Source organism: Electrophorus electricus, chromosome 1 (genome assembly GCF_013358815.1).
Source record: "Electrophorus electricus isolate fEleEle1 chromosome 1, fEleEle1.pri, whole genome shotgun sequence".
Classification (NCBI taxonomy): domain Eukaryota; kingdom Metazoa; phylum Chordata; class Actinopteri; order Gymnotiformes; family Gymnotidae; genus Electrophorus; species Electrophorus electricus.
In genome coordinates, this window is record NC_049535.1 from 25,032,788 (window position 1) to 25,047,876 (window position 15,089).

The following is a 15,089-nucleotide window of genomic DNA, read 5'->3' on the forward strand; positions in this document are numbered from 1 at the left end:
AACAGAACTTCCACAATATCAGTATGCAGCAGTGCAAAGAAAAGACTTGAGAGCATGTCCTGGTGACTGTTTCCTATCTTCCTACTTCAGTTCATAGTTCAGTTGTGCAGTTTAGTGCTTTGGCATCTGAAGACACTTCAAAACACTGAGAAGTGCCCGTTGTTACAGGACATCTTCAAGCAGGCAACAGAGGATCGGCTGATGAGCGCTTATGAGCTGCCGTACTTTGAGGGGGACTTCTGGCCTAACGTGCTGGAGGAGAGCATCAAGGAGCTGGAGCAGGAGGAGGAGGAGCGGAAGAAAGAGGAAAGCACCGCATCTTCAGAGACAGTGGAGGTACCAATGCACACGTAGCCACGGGAAGCAGAGCGGGGCTTTGACCAAACTACAGAGAGAGAAATTTATTTATTTTTTTAAATGTTAATTTTCTGCTTAAAATTCCTGCATCTATAGGGGGCCCAAGCTGACAGTAAGAATGCCAAAAAGAAGAACAACAAGAAGACTAACAAAAACAAGAGCAGTGTGAGTCGAGCTAACAAGAAGAAACCTGGGATGCCGAATGTAGCAAACGACCTGTCACAGAAGCTGTATGCAACGATGGAGAAACACAAGGAGGTTAGACCTGCAACAGTATGTTACCGTGCCATTTCTGTGCTTCCTTTCTGTTGTATTTTATATACTCACAACCCTGTCTCTCAACCCCAGGTCTTCTTTGTGATCCACCTCCACGCCGGCCCGGTGATCAACACCTTACCACCCATCATGGACCCTGACCCCTTGTTGACCTGCGACCTGATGGATGGGCGTGACGCCTTCCTGACGCTGGCACGTGACAAGCACTGGGAGTTCAGCTCGCTGCGCCGCTGCAAATGGAGCAGCATGTGCATGCTGGTGGAGCTCCACAACCAGGGCCAGGACCGCTTCGTCTACACCTGCAACGAGTGCAAGCACCATGTGGAGACACGCTGGCACTGCACCGTCTGTGAGGTCAGTGTTCTCTGTTTGAGGGAACTCACGATGGCTGGGATGCAGCAGCTTTGCCTGCCCAATTCCATGTGTGAGGCAGCAGTAGGGCAGGGTAGGGGGGTTGGATGGGCAGGGAGGGATGTTCTCTTTATGGCCTTTCAAGATGCTGCACAGCATCACGTTCATAGGGAAAGTCGTACTTCGTTTTTCTTTTGTTTAAATTCATTTATTTATTGTTTTTTAATATTATTTAATCACACAGCTCCTCTTTATATTTGAAGACATGACAACCACAACTATAGAAATAGGACTGAATTCATTAGAAAATTTCCTAGGTTCAGTGGCTGATGTTAAGACCATGAAAATTCCCAACTTTTAATTTTTTTTTTTTTTTTTCAGGACTTTGACCTATGCATTAACTGCTACAACTCTAAGGGCCATGAGCATCCAATGGTGAAGTGGGGTCTAGGCCTCGACGATGACAACAACAGCCAGAGCAGTGAGGCCTCCAAGAGCCCGCAGGAGAGCCGGCGCCTGAGCATCCAGCGCTGCATCCAGTCACTGGTGCATGCCTGCCAGTGCCGCAATGCTAACTGCTCTCTGCCATCCTGCCAGAAGATGAAGCGGGTGGTGCAGCACACCAAGGGCTGCAAGCGCAAGACCAATGGTGGCTGCCCTGTGTGCAAGCAGCTCATCGCACTGTGCTGCTACCATGCCAAGCACTGCCCCGAGAACAAGTGCCCCGTACCCTTCTGCCTCAACATCAAGCACAAGCTCCGCCAGCAGCAACTGCAACAGCGGCTGCAGCAGGCGCAGATGATGCGGCGACGCATGGCACTGATGCAGGGCCGGGCCATGCCTCAGCCCTCGCCCAACTCAGGAGCCCCTGATACGCCCAGCACCCAGCCTCCAACACCCCAGCAGCAGCAGCCCAACACGCCGCAGACCCCACAGCCGATGCCCAGCCAGATCCAGCCGCAGCCCCAGAACATGGCCAGCATGCCCCAGGCCTTCGCCGGAAGCGGCCGTGTCAGCCAGCCACCCACCCCGGGCTCGCAAGGCAAGCCGGGCCCGCAGTCCTCCCCGCTACATCAGCAGCAGTCGCCCCTGCCCATGGGGACACAGCAGCCGGCCCAGCCACCACCACCGCAGCAGCAAGCCTCTCTGGCCGCCCTCAAGGTGGCTCGGCAGATAGAGATGGCAGCCAAGGCCAAGCAGCAGCAGCAGCAGCAGCAGCAGCAGCAACAGCAGCAGCAGCAGCCGCCAGACTTTCGGCTCAACATGAACGGCATGCCCATGAACCAGCCGCGCATGATGGTGCCCATGCCGGTGATGGGGCCACGGGGGCCTCAGCCCATGCAGGGCATGCAGTCGCCCCCGTGGGGTGCCAGCATGCAGGGCCCCATGCAGAACCCCCAGGCTCCTCCGCCGCAGCAGGTGGCCGCCCAACAGGCCTCTCTGGCCCCTCAGCAGCCTCAGGTAACACAGTCACCTCAGCAGGCCCAGCTCATGCAGCGGGCCATGATGCAGCAGCAAGCGCCCAGGCCCATGCCGGGCGTCATGCCGCAGCAGCAGGTGCCTCCTCAGGGCTCGCAGCAGCCCCCAAGAGGCGTGGCGAGCAACATCCCACCAGGGGCCCTGCAGGAACTGCTCCGCACGCTCAAGTCACCCAGCTCGCCGCAGCAACAGCAGCAGGTCCTCAACATCCTCAAGTCCAACCCGCACCTCATGGCCGCCTTCATCAAACAGCGGACAGCCAAGTACCAGGCCAGCCAGCCCCAGCAGGCCCAGGCCCAACCCGGTCCACAGGCCATGCTCGCCGGCCAACCGACCATGCAGAACATGGCCATGCAGTCGGGCCCTGCCCCGAGGCCCGCTATGCCCCCCCAGCAACCTCAGCAAGCTCCTGCACAGGGTATGGCCACCATGGGCCCACAGGGCCAGCTCATGAATGCCGCGCACAATGGCAACCAGCAGCTTTATCGCCGACAGCTTTTGCGTCTGCAGCAGCAGCAGCAGCAGCAGCAGCAGCAGCAGCAACAACAGCAACAGGGAGCTATGCCCCCTGGGCAGGGGCGGTTCCCCCAGCCCCAAGGCGCAGCCAGCTACTCTCAGATCCGCATGCAGCAGCAGCTGGCGATGCAGAGCGCCAGTGGGCCTATGGGTCAGATGGCAGGCATGGCCCAGATGGGCCAACCGGCCATGGGCATGGACACGACACAGAACATGATCCAGCAACGCATGCTCCAGCAGCAACAGCAGCAGCAGCAACAGCAGATCCCTCAGCAAATGCTAAAGCAGCAGATCGGCTCACCACCACCACAGGCCACCTCCATGAGCCCCCAGCCGCACATGCTCCCCGGACAGCAGCAGGGCACACACCTGCCTGGCCAGTCTATGGTCAACCCGCTGGGGAACCAGGTGAGGTCGCCCGCCCCGGTGCAATCCCCCCGGCCTCCGTCCCAGCAGCCCCCACATTCCAGCCCATCCCCACGCATGCAGCCCCAGCCTTCTCCTCAGCATGCCTCCCTGCACTCCAGCTCGCCCCACCCCGGGCTGGGCGCACCCATGCCCGGCGCCATGGAACAGCAGGCCCACATTTGCACGCCAGAGCAGAGCGCTATGCTCCCACAGCTCAATACGCCGAATCGCAGAGGGCTCACCAATGACTTGAGTATGGTGGGGGACACCACAGGAGACACATTAGAAAAGTTTGTTGAAGGATTGTAGCAGTGAGAGATGCTTGGTCAAGAGGCGTTTGTTTTCACAGTTCTTTGTACTGATATTTCAAAGAAAGGATGTGAATGGTTTACATAAAAACCAATGGACTGCTATTTCTTCCTTCTTATGTGTGTATCTGGGTGGATCACAGAATCACTTTCTTTTTCTTTTCTTTCTTTTCTTTTTCCTGTGTTGTCTTCAGGCCAGAATTAGAGAGCTCTGTCCTGGTATTTGTTACATTTTTTTAATTATTGTATTTTTTTTCAGGTATGGACTTTTTAATGGAAATTTCTTGAGGCAAAAAATGATTTATTATTGAAGATTTTCATTTTGTATGCTTGAAAATTTTAGATGCTTTTTTGTGTTCAGAGACTGTAAGATAAGTAGTGTGGGGCTCGGGTGATAAGCCCTCATTCCTCTCCGATATGTATTCACCAGGTTGGAAAAGGACATGCCTTTGGGAGACGCACCATTCTCTCATCAAGCTGTGGAGACTGTATAGGAGACCTGTGTTCATTTGTACAGAAAGGCGCTCGTCTACAAAACAAATGAGCGAAATGTGGTAATTGCTCTTATTTTTAAGGTGCCCAGATGCATAATTTATTGGCCTGGATGCTGTAGGTGTCTCTCAAAGTGTAGAAAATGTTGCTTTGTTTCTCCTTTGATGTCTGTCAATGACAAGCCTATCCCTTTTCTCATGAGGGCCAGGACATCTGTTTGACTGCTGATTTGTGTAAAGAAAGAGTTCTTCAGTCAATCTTTTTTTTGTCTTTCTTTTCCTCTTTGTTTCTTCCTACACGAAACTTGAATTGAGCAAGGATGATTCTTCAATATGAATCATGCAGGTTGATGAGATACTGTACATATAAGGAAAAAAGATTGAGATCATTGTATAGACTGGTTAAAAGAACTCATTTCGTACTTCTATACCATATTGTTAAATAAACTGTGTGCAACAGACAGCGTTGTACTGTTTGATCAGTCTTCCAGTAATGAGTTGCAAAGTTTTTAATAGCTTAAAGATCCTTTATTCTTGAGGTTGGCATAACCTCTGTTTTTGGTGTTAGAAAAAATGAGAAGAATTTTAGGAACTCTTCAGCATGGGAAGACTGTCAGCAACTATGTTAATAATTACTAATAACTAATAATTCTGGTTTTGTGAGTACCAAATGACCACTTCAGCAAAGCGGGGTTATTTTCATAGTTCTGACAGGTCTAGTTGACTAGATGTAACGTATATAGAATATATAAGTGTAGTGCTCACCTGGGGTTTTAAAGTTTTAAAGAGCTACTATTAAAAAGCTAGATGTGTGTTTATACCACTAGACTGCCAGATAACGGAGGACATTACACATCAGCATCTGCTTCTGTGCTATCCTATTGTTGGCAAGGGAGTGTACCTGCCCAATTCAGATATTTAATTCAACAACCAATCAATTAACTTTAGGACATGTTGCAGAGAAATATTGTACATGTTCTCTGTGTTGAAAAGCCATTCCTGTTAAAATGTAATTTACTGCCAGCCATGCTGGCAAACTTGGACACGACAAAACAGCTGCTGAGCCGAGCCAGCTCACTCCTAGGAAGGGACCAGATCACTCAGATTAAGTTCCTGTCACAGGAACCCTCAGGGTAGCATGATGATCTGAATTGCAGTGTTCTTCCTGCTAGGGATAATATTTAAATTCTTTGCTGGTCAGATTTCTCTACAAGCAAATGAAATGCATCAATTTTCATTGAAAGGTGAAGGTGAATTCTGTAATTGATGTTCCATAATGTGTTTTGGCTCTGTCCCTCTTGCTGCCATCTATTTTCTGTACGCAGTGGGGCATTTAAGTGTGTGCGGCTTTTTTTGTTTTGTTTTCGTTTTTAGCCAACCCAAGAGCCCAAGATATACACTACCTGCGCAGCATATAATTCGTAATGGGTTTGTGATCAACTGGAGCAAATCTCTCACTTTGCCGACATGTGTGCTTGTTCATGGAGGACGTGTAGACTGCACAGTCTATAGTCTTGCAGCGCTGTCCGTGACGCTCCTGGCCAAGTAAGCCATTAAGGCGTCATGAACTGCTGCTTTCTGGTGCGCTCTTTCGTCTCCTGCGTTCTCGCTGGAATCCGAGGATTTAAACAAACCTTACATTTAAGTTGCAATTTCATGGCGCAGTGCAACGTGAAGGCGTTTGCACCCTACAATCGTAGAAATAATCTATAAAGTAGATTATACGATAGCTCATAGAAGGGAATTCCAGGTGCCACTTTTATCAATGTCCATTGTCCCATTAGTGTACTGGTGTTTTTAGTAAGGCACAAAAAAATAAACGTTTGCCCTCAAACGTCTGAAATATATTTTTTAAAGCTATTAGAAAAAACGTAGGTAGGCACGTATGTGGCTCGCGTTTACGTCATCAATAAGCGCCATGAGAAGGTCCTTCCTTGAACTGTTGTCGCGCGCTTGCCCGACACGCCGGTTTTTGAGTACTATCTAGCTAGTTAGGTCAAAACGTTAAAAGAAAATGTCTCGCTGTTTAGCATTATTTAAGTTTGCACTTGAAACTTCTGGGAAGGCTAATTCCAGGCTTTTCTCGTTTAGGCAAAGGGTAGGAACCCGGATCGTCACAGCGACATTTAGTGGAGGTAACAGTTTGTTAGTAGCTAACACGTGAACTATTTAACGCTAGCTAAATGTGAGCTGTCAATGACGAGTAACCAGAGGTGAAGGGCTTAGTTTTAAGAACATTAAATCAGGCTTCATGATAGAGGCTTTAATAATGAATAGTTAGTATAAATAATTTGTTCGGTTGTGTAGGGGATCAGATCAGTAGCCCCCTTTTACACCTTAATACTAAAATGTAAGATTGATTGTGTTTCACAAAGACTCTTATCATTAAGTGCTGTCGTCATTTGATTCAGATAGTACTTACAACTATGATCTAGGGCCAACACATGCCCTTTAGACACTACTCAAATTATAACCACTTCAATGAGAACTTGGCTCATCTACTCTAACTGACATCTGTGATCCCTGCAGTGTTACACAACACCACAACATCCTGATCTCTTGTTCCCTGGCAATAGTCAGTACGAGTACAAGGCAGCAGTGGTATTGCACTAGTCCTCGACTGTGGATACCCAGCCATCCTAGTGGGATTGTGGCCTGTCGAGTCTACAGCACCCAGGCAGAAGCCACAGAGGAGGAGCCTCTCCACAATATCATTAGTGAAACTGAGAATGTCCAAGGTACCAATGCACCCTTTTATTTTATGTTATTGTTCCCTTTGAAGCCATGTAGATTTGTTTGTTCGTCTGCATTTGTTGCCTCTCTCATTTTCTAGCTGAGTGCTTCTCAGAAATGAACTCTCTGTGGGTACGTGCTGTGAGTGTAGATAAATTTACTATTCCCGACCACTTGATCTTATTAACTTGTACCAATTTTACTGTAAGGATCCTTCTCCAAGCATGAGTTCCAGGCAGAGACAAAAAAGTTGCTGGACATTGTGGCCAGATCTCTGTACTCAGAGAAAGAGGTAAGGCAGAAGACTTATTTTATATTTAACAAAAATAGCTTGTAGGATACGTATATCAGAGTATGACATTTTAATAACCTATGAGATATATTTATAAAAATGGCTGATTAAATTGTGTTTATGGGAAGTTGCATTGAACACAGATTATCATGAGATATGCATAATTTCAGAATAATTTGATAACAGGTGATCTGTGAAAGAAGGTCTCAGTTAGGATCTTCGGTTAGGTTTTGTAAACTCCTTGCTTGGTAGAAGCTTTTGAAGATGTGACCTTATGTATCATTTGAAAGTTCTGCTTCAGATCTGCTTGGAAAGATGGAGTTGGTAGTGTTGCTCTTCATATTTAACCCTGAAATCTCCGACACATCTTACAGGGTAGCATTAAGATCCGCCACTTCTAAAACGTTTACTGCAATCTGTATCAAGGAGAGAGAAGATGCATCAGTCTTAAATCTCATGCTCAGTTTTCTCATACTTGAGCCTAGAGATTCTGCTGCTGCCTGTCATGTTTCTAACCTGTGAAATGTTTTCTAACCTGGTTCCAGGTGTTCATTAGGGAGCTTATTTCCAACAGCAGCGATGCCCTAGAGAAGCTTCGGCATAAGCTAGTCACTGGAGGGGGAGACACTGCACCTATGGAAATCCACCTGCAGACAGATGCAGCCAAAGGCACTCTGACCATTCAGGTATGCTCCAGCTATGGAGAAGAGGTTTTGTTTTACATGCCAAACACTGCTTATTGTGTAGTGTGAAGTGTTGTGAATTTTCATGTATGGGTGTCCAAAGTGGACATGCCTGATATATTAGTGTGAACTGAATTGTCCCTTATCCCATCTAGGATACAGGCATTGGTATGAATCAAGATGAGCTGGTTACTAACCTGGGTACCATTGCTCGGTCTGGTTCTAAGGTTTGTCATCTTGCTCCATGGTCTTCTTCATTGTGCACTACCTGTGATTCTGCATGTTCTTATCAGACCTTCTGTCATGGTTCTTCTACTGTTCTCTAGGCCTTCCTGGATGCTCTGCAAAACCAAGCTGAAGCAAGCAGCACCATCATTGGCCAGTTCGGTGTTGGCTTCTACTCAGCCTTCATGGTGGCAGACAAAGTGGAAGTTTATTCACAGAGCGCAGAGTCAGGTGTCCCTGGATACAAGTGGTCATCTGATGGGTAAGACCCAGGCGATTTGTGTGGTGTAGGCAAGCAAAGACGAAGAATAAAATTAATTTGGAATAATGGTCTGAATTTGGAATAATGACTCTAGACAGTTCTGAATTTACTCTCAGTTCTGCTGTGTTTGTGCAGCTCAGGCGTGTTTGAGATCGCAGAGGCTAGTGGGGTGAGACAGGGCACAAAGATTGTGATCCACCTTAAGGATGATTGCAAGGAGTTTTCTTCTGAGGATCGTGTCAAAGGTAGCATGTTTTTAATTATTTGTGGTAATTTATGCCATGCATTTTTACTAAGAAACACTAGTAAGTGAATTGTAGGAAGTTAACGTTGGTTGTATTTTAATTTTCTTGTATTTTAATGTTCTTTAGAGGTTATAACCAAGTATAGCAACTTTGTAAATTTCCCCATCTACCTGAATGGTCGGCGACTGAACACTCTGCAGGTAAGTTTACTCTGTACATGAAATGCTGTCAAGTTAATTATAATATTGATAATCTCTCATCATGTATCAGATTTAATGCTTACAGATTTATTGTTTCGAATTAGTTTGAACTGCATAATAACAAAATAGCTTAAAACAGATTTTTGCTCTGATGCTCATCCATGCTTTGCCATACTCTGGGGGAGGTCAATATTACCTTTTTTTAATTGCTTTGGCTTAACTAAATGTTTTAGTATAGCATGACTTTTTCTCTTACATTTGTAAACTCCATATTTGGAGGTTTAGAATGTATCCCCTATGAAGATATTTTGTGAATATAATATTTGATGATCCCAGATTTGGGTGTCGTTTGCTAGCAACACATCTAAAATGGCCTGACTGATGAGGGGATAAATGAGCAGGGCCAAGTGTGAGTCTCACGTGTTTCCCCATAGGTGCCCTGGATGACTTGAATCTCACATGTTTCGCTTCTAAGAGCACTGGTTTACTTGAATCTCACGTGTTTGCCCATTGGGCGCTCTGGATGCTGTGAGTCTCACGTGTTTCCCCTCTAGGCGCTCTGGATGATGGACCCCAAGGAGGTGAGTGAGTGGCAGCATGAGGAGTTTTATCGCTATGTGGCCCAGGCGTACGACAAGCCTCGCTATACACTGCACTACCGGGCTGACGCACCACTCAACATCCGCAGCATCTTCTACGTGCCCGAGACGGTGGGTGAGCGAGAGCTAGGGCTCAGGCCCCACTACAAATACACAAACGTAGCTGCGGGTCTGTACACGTACGCACATGTGACTTCCTGCTTGTCTGACATGATCTGTGTGTGTGTGTGTGTGTGTGTGTGTGTGTGTGTGTGTGTGTGTGTGTGTGCGCGCGCGCCTGAGTGTAGAAGCCATCCATGTTTGACGTGAGTAGGGAGATGGGTTCCAGCGTGGCTCTGTACAGCAGGAAAGTACTCATCCAAACCAAAGCCTCAGATATCCTCCCCAAATGGCTGCGCTTCCTGCGAGGTTGGTCTGTCTGACAATTTTACTACAAGATCTGCATAGGATCTGCATAGGATAAGAAATCTTGGTATATATTTCAGTATAAATTACATATATGGGAGTGACTTCTAGATTATGAATTGAAATGTTCATTTATATTATCTGTCTACTATAAAACCGCTTATAATAACAATAATTTGGGTTTTAATATTAGCAGGCTACATAAATGTAGTATAATTTACCTGAAGCTAAAAGTGTCACTCCTCTGAGAAGGTCCTTAGCAATAAATGCCAAAACATAAGTAGTAAATGCTTGCTTTAGTGCTTCCATGCTTGAGAAAAATGATTTACTGTTGGAATATTTACTGACAGGGCAATATGTAAAGAATTATGGAACATTTTATAGTAGGTTAAAAGGCAACTGAATTTTTACTGGCAAGTAAAGCCGAGCTGAATGGGAGCTGATTGCGACTGTTAATATAAAATGACTGACATGCTGGATTCGGATGGGAATCAAATCACTAAAGAACGTGGGGGTGGGGAATCACATTAGCCCACCTCCCCATGTTGAACAAATCCGTCCAAACATGGCTTTATTCTGTTCCCATTTCAAAAGGTTGATGGTAAGAATGGAACTTGCCACAAAACACTTTGGTGAGAAAATGTGCAGGTTGTACTTTCTTCATATAGGGTGTGTGCGTGCGTGTGTGTGTGTGTGTTGCAGGTGTGGTGGACAGTGAGGACATCCCCTTGAACCTCAGCAGAGAGTTGTTACAGGAAAGTGCACTCATCAGGTAATATGGGTAATTCTGTTAATAATATGTGAAAGGTTGCTTTTGATTTATTTAAAATAAATAAATAAATCGATAAAACCACCAGATCACTCTGAGGTCAAAAGCACTTGGTCTCATCCATAGGAAGCTAATCTTTAGTTTAATCTTTGCAGAAAAAAAAAAAAATTGGCGGGGGGGATCTATTTCTGAAAATAACAGTACTTGGTGTTCAAGAAGTGTTTTTGCCATTAAAAAAAGAAGAAAGCTAGAAGGAATAGTGTGAGAGAATCCTATTTGCACAGATTTGAGGAATGTTTTCCATTATAGTGAGATGGGCTTAGATTTAGGGATTGAAAACTAGACTAAACGGGTCATTCCCGGACCTGTTGTCCAGGAAACTGCAGGACGTGCTCCAGCAGCGTGTGATTCGTTTCTTGCTGGACCAGAGCAAGAAGGAGCCCGAGAAATATGCTCGCTTTTTCGACGACTACGGCCTTTTCATGAGAGAAGGCATTGTCACAACAGCTGAGCAGGACGTCAAGGTGAGAGGAAGGATGAAGAACGGCAAGAGAGAGGAAAAGAAAGAGAAAAGGGGGAGAGAGGGGCCAGGGTAGATTGATGGGGTTTATGGGGAAGATGGTTGGGGAGGGCGAGTAAGAGTGAGTGATGCATTTGTGTGTTTTAAGAATCTCTGCTCTAATATTCTTAAGAACAATCTCTCTAATGAACGAAAGGTATTGCTCATGGTTCTTGATTACTAAGTGTTCATGAACTGTCTTTGAGTATAAACAAACATGTATTAGGCTATGTGAGATAATGAGATGTAAGTGTAAATGATGGCTGAATGTTTGTCATCAGCCCCCTTCAATCAGATATTCATTCATCTCTCCCAAGTTGTTTTAATGCACGTGTTATATGTTTGCTGTGTCCTGATGAATCTGATGGTTAATGATCCAGGCCGTATGTCACCAGAGGGAGGCTTTTGCATGCACCTTCCTCTCAGGCCTCAGAGCCACTATATCGTGAGCCTTTCCCCATCTGGTAGTGCTTATTTTTGTCCGCCGGTCATCAGGAGGACATTGCCAAGCTGCTGCGCTTCGAGTCTTCGGCACTACCCACCGGCCAGCACACCAGCCTCATGGACTATGCAACGCGGATGAAGGCAGGCACAAGGAACATCTACTACCTGTGTGCCCCCAACCGCCATCTGGCTGAACACTCCCCATACTTTGAGGCCATGAAGCAGAAGGATATGGAGGTGAGGGAGAACAGAGCTCCTGCCGGAAATGCAGTGGTTCCTGCCGTCTGATCCACTCTGGCTCCAGTCCATGTTTTTTCCCTGAAGGAGTTATACTTTACCCTAAAGAATCCAGACTAACTGGTTTGGGAATTCTGTGTAGGCCTTTGACTTCATTCTGAGCCATCTTTTCCCTCTGCAGGTACTTTTCTGCTATGAGCAATTTGATGAGCTAACGCTGCTGCACCTTCGAGAGTTTGACAAGAAGAAGCTCATCTCCGTGGAGACAGACATTGTTGTAGACCACTACAAAGAAGAGAAGTTTCAAGACAGCAGGCCAGGTAAGACAGAATCTTCTATAATGTGATCTCTGTGATGCGACTGGAGGGAGAAAAGAATGTATCTTGTACTTATGGGGATTGAACAGAATTTCTTTGAACTAATGTATCAATTTACTGACTTTTATAGCATCAGAAAGACTGAGTGAGCAGCAGACTGAGGATCTAATGGTATGGATGAGAAACTCCCTTGGCCAGAGAGTCACCAATATCAAGGTAATGGAAATAGTAGATGCAGATTTAGTCATATCAACATTTGAAGTCTGATGCAACACTAAGGAATCTTATCTTAATAATCTCTTAATAACTCTTGAGGTTTTTTTGTAATTGATGGAGTATGCACCATGAGTGGGGTGACAGCAGGTGACGGTATCTTCCCATGTCCTGGCAGGTGACCCCGCGGCTGGCCACTCACCCAGCTATGATCACGGTGCTGGAGATGGGGGCGGCACGCCACTTCCTCCGCACGCAGCAGTTGGCACGCACCAGCGAGGAGCGAGCGCAGATCCTGCAGCCCACACTGGAGATAAACGCTGGGTAAGCAGCACGTCACAGGCACGGCGTGACAGAGGAGTTGGGAGATGAGTTACTCCAAGATAACACTGCCTGACCGCTGGTCATTACACAGGAGATGTTTGTAATTCTGTTTTAAAGTTGTTTGTTGCCTAGTCATGTCAGTTAACATATTATATCCTAATCTTTATCCTACCAGTGTCACTACATTTAGCGCTGGTTTATTTTGTATGTTTTTTGTTTTTTTTTCTGGCAGGCATGACCTCATCAAGAAGCTTCATTCTCTGAAGGACTCGAATCCTGACCTGGCACAGCTGCTTCTTGAGCAGGTACAGATATAGGCATAGTTATAAAAAAATTTCAAAACCACCATTCCTGCTCACACTACTTCTAAGATGTGTTGTGTTATGTTGGGTGGTGTGAGCAGTGTCCTCTAATACATTAACAACATTCATTGCTCTTCTCCATGTAGTACCACTGGGGGCGTTTGTCTGATGAGTAGATCATCAGACAAAGTAGATCATGAGTATAATCTATGAACTATTTCCTTCTCATGTTTTTAGATTTATGACAATGCCATGATCGCAGCTGGCCTGAATGACGATCCCCGGCCAATGATCTCTCGTTTAAATGATCTGCTAACGAAAGCCCTGGAAAAACACTGAGGAGCAGGTTATAGAGATGCCTCTGTTGAGTCATATCCTGAAGACATTTTTGTTTTTTCAAAGCCCTCTGTAGGGCCTGCATCATCACATCTTGTCCCACCCTCTGACAAATCAGCAGGAGCTGAGCCTAAACCCTAGCAAAGGTATTTGGGAGGAACCCTCCCTGCTAAATAGCACTGTTGGTGAAATGTGCAGTTGGCTTCTAATCTTTGCCAAGTTTTTCCACTGCTCTTGTGATTGCCAAAGTTTGTCAGAGGGAAGATGGCACAGGTCTAATGTGAAAGGGCAACTTCAAAAGTTGATGTGTGAAGTTCCCCTCTATCCGAGCTGCACCATGTGAACAGCAGTTTGCACTCTTGAACACGTTAGGCAATTCCAAGGAGATCATAATCTTTTTAATGTTCTTGGCTTCTCTACAGATTTGTCCTTTTTTTTTTTTTTTACGATCAGCATATACACTTAACATGTTATCAGCCCCTTTCATATTCAGGTGTAAAGGTCAAATTAACAGGTGTCTGCAATAAATGTTTGTCAAATGCCATCATTCATCAAGAGCTTAAACTTCTCATTCATTTTAATACATACACAAGTTATGTGGTTTGTAGAAATCTTATTGACTTTATTTGTTCCATATTCTACTTTGTGTGAGCTGAATTTGATTCTGGAAAACCAGTTACACCACAGCTTTTCAGCTGAAGTGCATATGTATTAAAAATGCAGTGGAAAGATTGTGACTGGTCTTGTACTTCTACAGCTACTTTACTGTCATGTATTTTATTAATGATAGTGTATCCTGATGATCTGAGATTATATCTACTAGCTACTTATATTGTTATTGGATTTCATCCTGTATGCTTCCACTGTTGATGTATTGCTCTGATATAAGTAGTAAAACAAGCATTTAAAAAAGATTATGAAGGCAATTAACTACGGACATTGCGATTGTGTCCACTAGGTGTCAGTGTATACTCAATTTAAACCAGAGCCCCGTTTTCAAGTCTGTTACTTTGCTGACCAAGGATTTTAACGCGGTGAGGACATAAAGTGGTTGTTCAGATGACCGTTATATACTTTTAAGAACACAATGTTTTTGATACGCAGTTTCATTAGAACTCATGTTTGTTTATGGTATATATCCATAAACAAAGTTTTCCTGTTCATTAAAACTGGTTCAGTTTTCATAAGTAAGCCTACATATTATTCTAAGTAATTGGACAGTTGGCTAATAGCAACTATCTAGTTACAATAGCAAGCAACCTGGCGTTTCAGCACAAAACGAAAAGCAACGATAAGCCCAAAGAACAGAATTATGTTTCAGTTTGATAAAACAAAGTCATAAAAAGCCTGTAGAGTTTTTGGGACAAAGTCTAACTATCAAACTAGACAAATATTAACCTGTAGCTGAGTACTATTGAGTGATGATAACAAGGTAGAGAAAAATAACCATTTGTGATGTGGACCACCTCATCTATAAAACAAGTTTGACTAAAGTTGTTAAATATTGAAGACCGAATGCAAGGAAATGACAACTATTGAAAATGGAAATATTACTAACCTGACCTTTACCCAAAAGGTTCTGGTGATGTCATTTAGTCAAACCAGAAGATCTGTGTAAAACATTATTTATTTAAATTAACATGCTAAATTCCATGAACACATACATATATAACTGTGCACAGAACAAGACAGGTTACCATCAGTTAACTACCTTTTGAGTACACAGAACTGACCGAGACAGGCCTAGTAGCCCACAGA

At 45.1% G+C, this 15,089-nt stretch overlaps 2 protein-coding genes across 5 annotated transcripts in view; both read left to right on the forward strand.

The window, feature by feature from the left end:
- crebbpb (CREB binding protein b) overlaps nucleotides 1-4,647 on the forward strand; it is a 30,206-nt gene extending 25,559 nt beyond the window's left edge. For all 4 annotated transcript variants that reach the window (XM_027009086.2, XM_027009088.2, XM_027009087.2 and 1 more), the window contains 4 exons: nucleotides 169-336; nucleotides 454-615; nucleotides 706-987; nucleotides 1,366-4,647. In XM_027009086.2, coding sequence (XP_026864887.2) covers nucleotides 169-336; nucleotides 454-615; nucleotides 706-987; nucleotides 1,366-3,696 — 2,943 coding nt within the window. In that variant the 3' untranslated portion in view covers nucleotides 3,697-4,647. The remainder of the gene's footprint in view (nucleotides 1-168; nucleotides 337-453; nucleotides 616-705; nucleotides 988-1,365) is intronic.
- A 1,465-nt stretch (nucleotides 4,648-6,112) lies between these two features.
- On the forward strand, nucleotides 6,113-14,063 carry trap1 (TNF receptor-associated protein 1). Its single transcript, XM_027009148.2, has 18 exons — nucleotides 6,113-6,321; nucleotides 6,763-6,924; nucleotides 7,129-7,211; nucleotides 7,757-7,897; nucleotides 8,050-8,121; nucleotides 8,221-8,381; nucleotides 8,517-8,626; nucleotides 8,753-8,826; nucleotides 9,381-9,536; nucleotides 9,713-9,833; nucleotides 10,533-10,602; nucleotides 10,976-11,123; nucleotides 11,654-11,839; nucleotides 12,021-12,159; nucleotides 12,287-12,372; nucleotides 12,548-12,693; nucleotides 12,926-12,998; nucleotides 13,233-14,063. Exons 1-18 carry the CDS (start codon nucleotides 6,201-6,203, stop codon nucleotides 13,332-13,334), a joined length of 2,151 nt encoding a protein of 716 aa, XP_026864949.2. The 5' UTR covers nucleotides 6,113-6,200; the 3' UTR covers nucleotides 13,335-14,063.
- The last annotated feature ends 1,026 nt before the right edge of the window (nucleotides 14,064-15,089 follow it).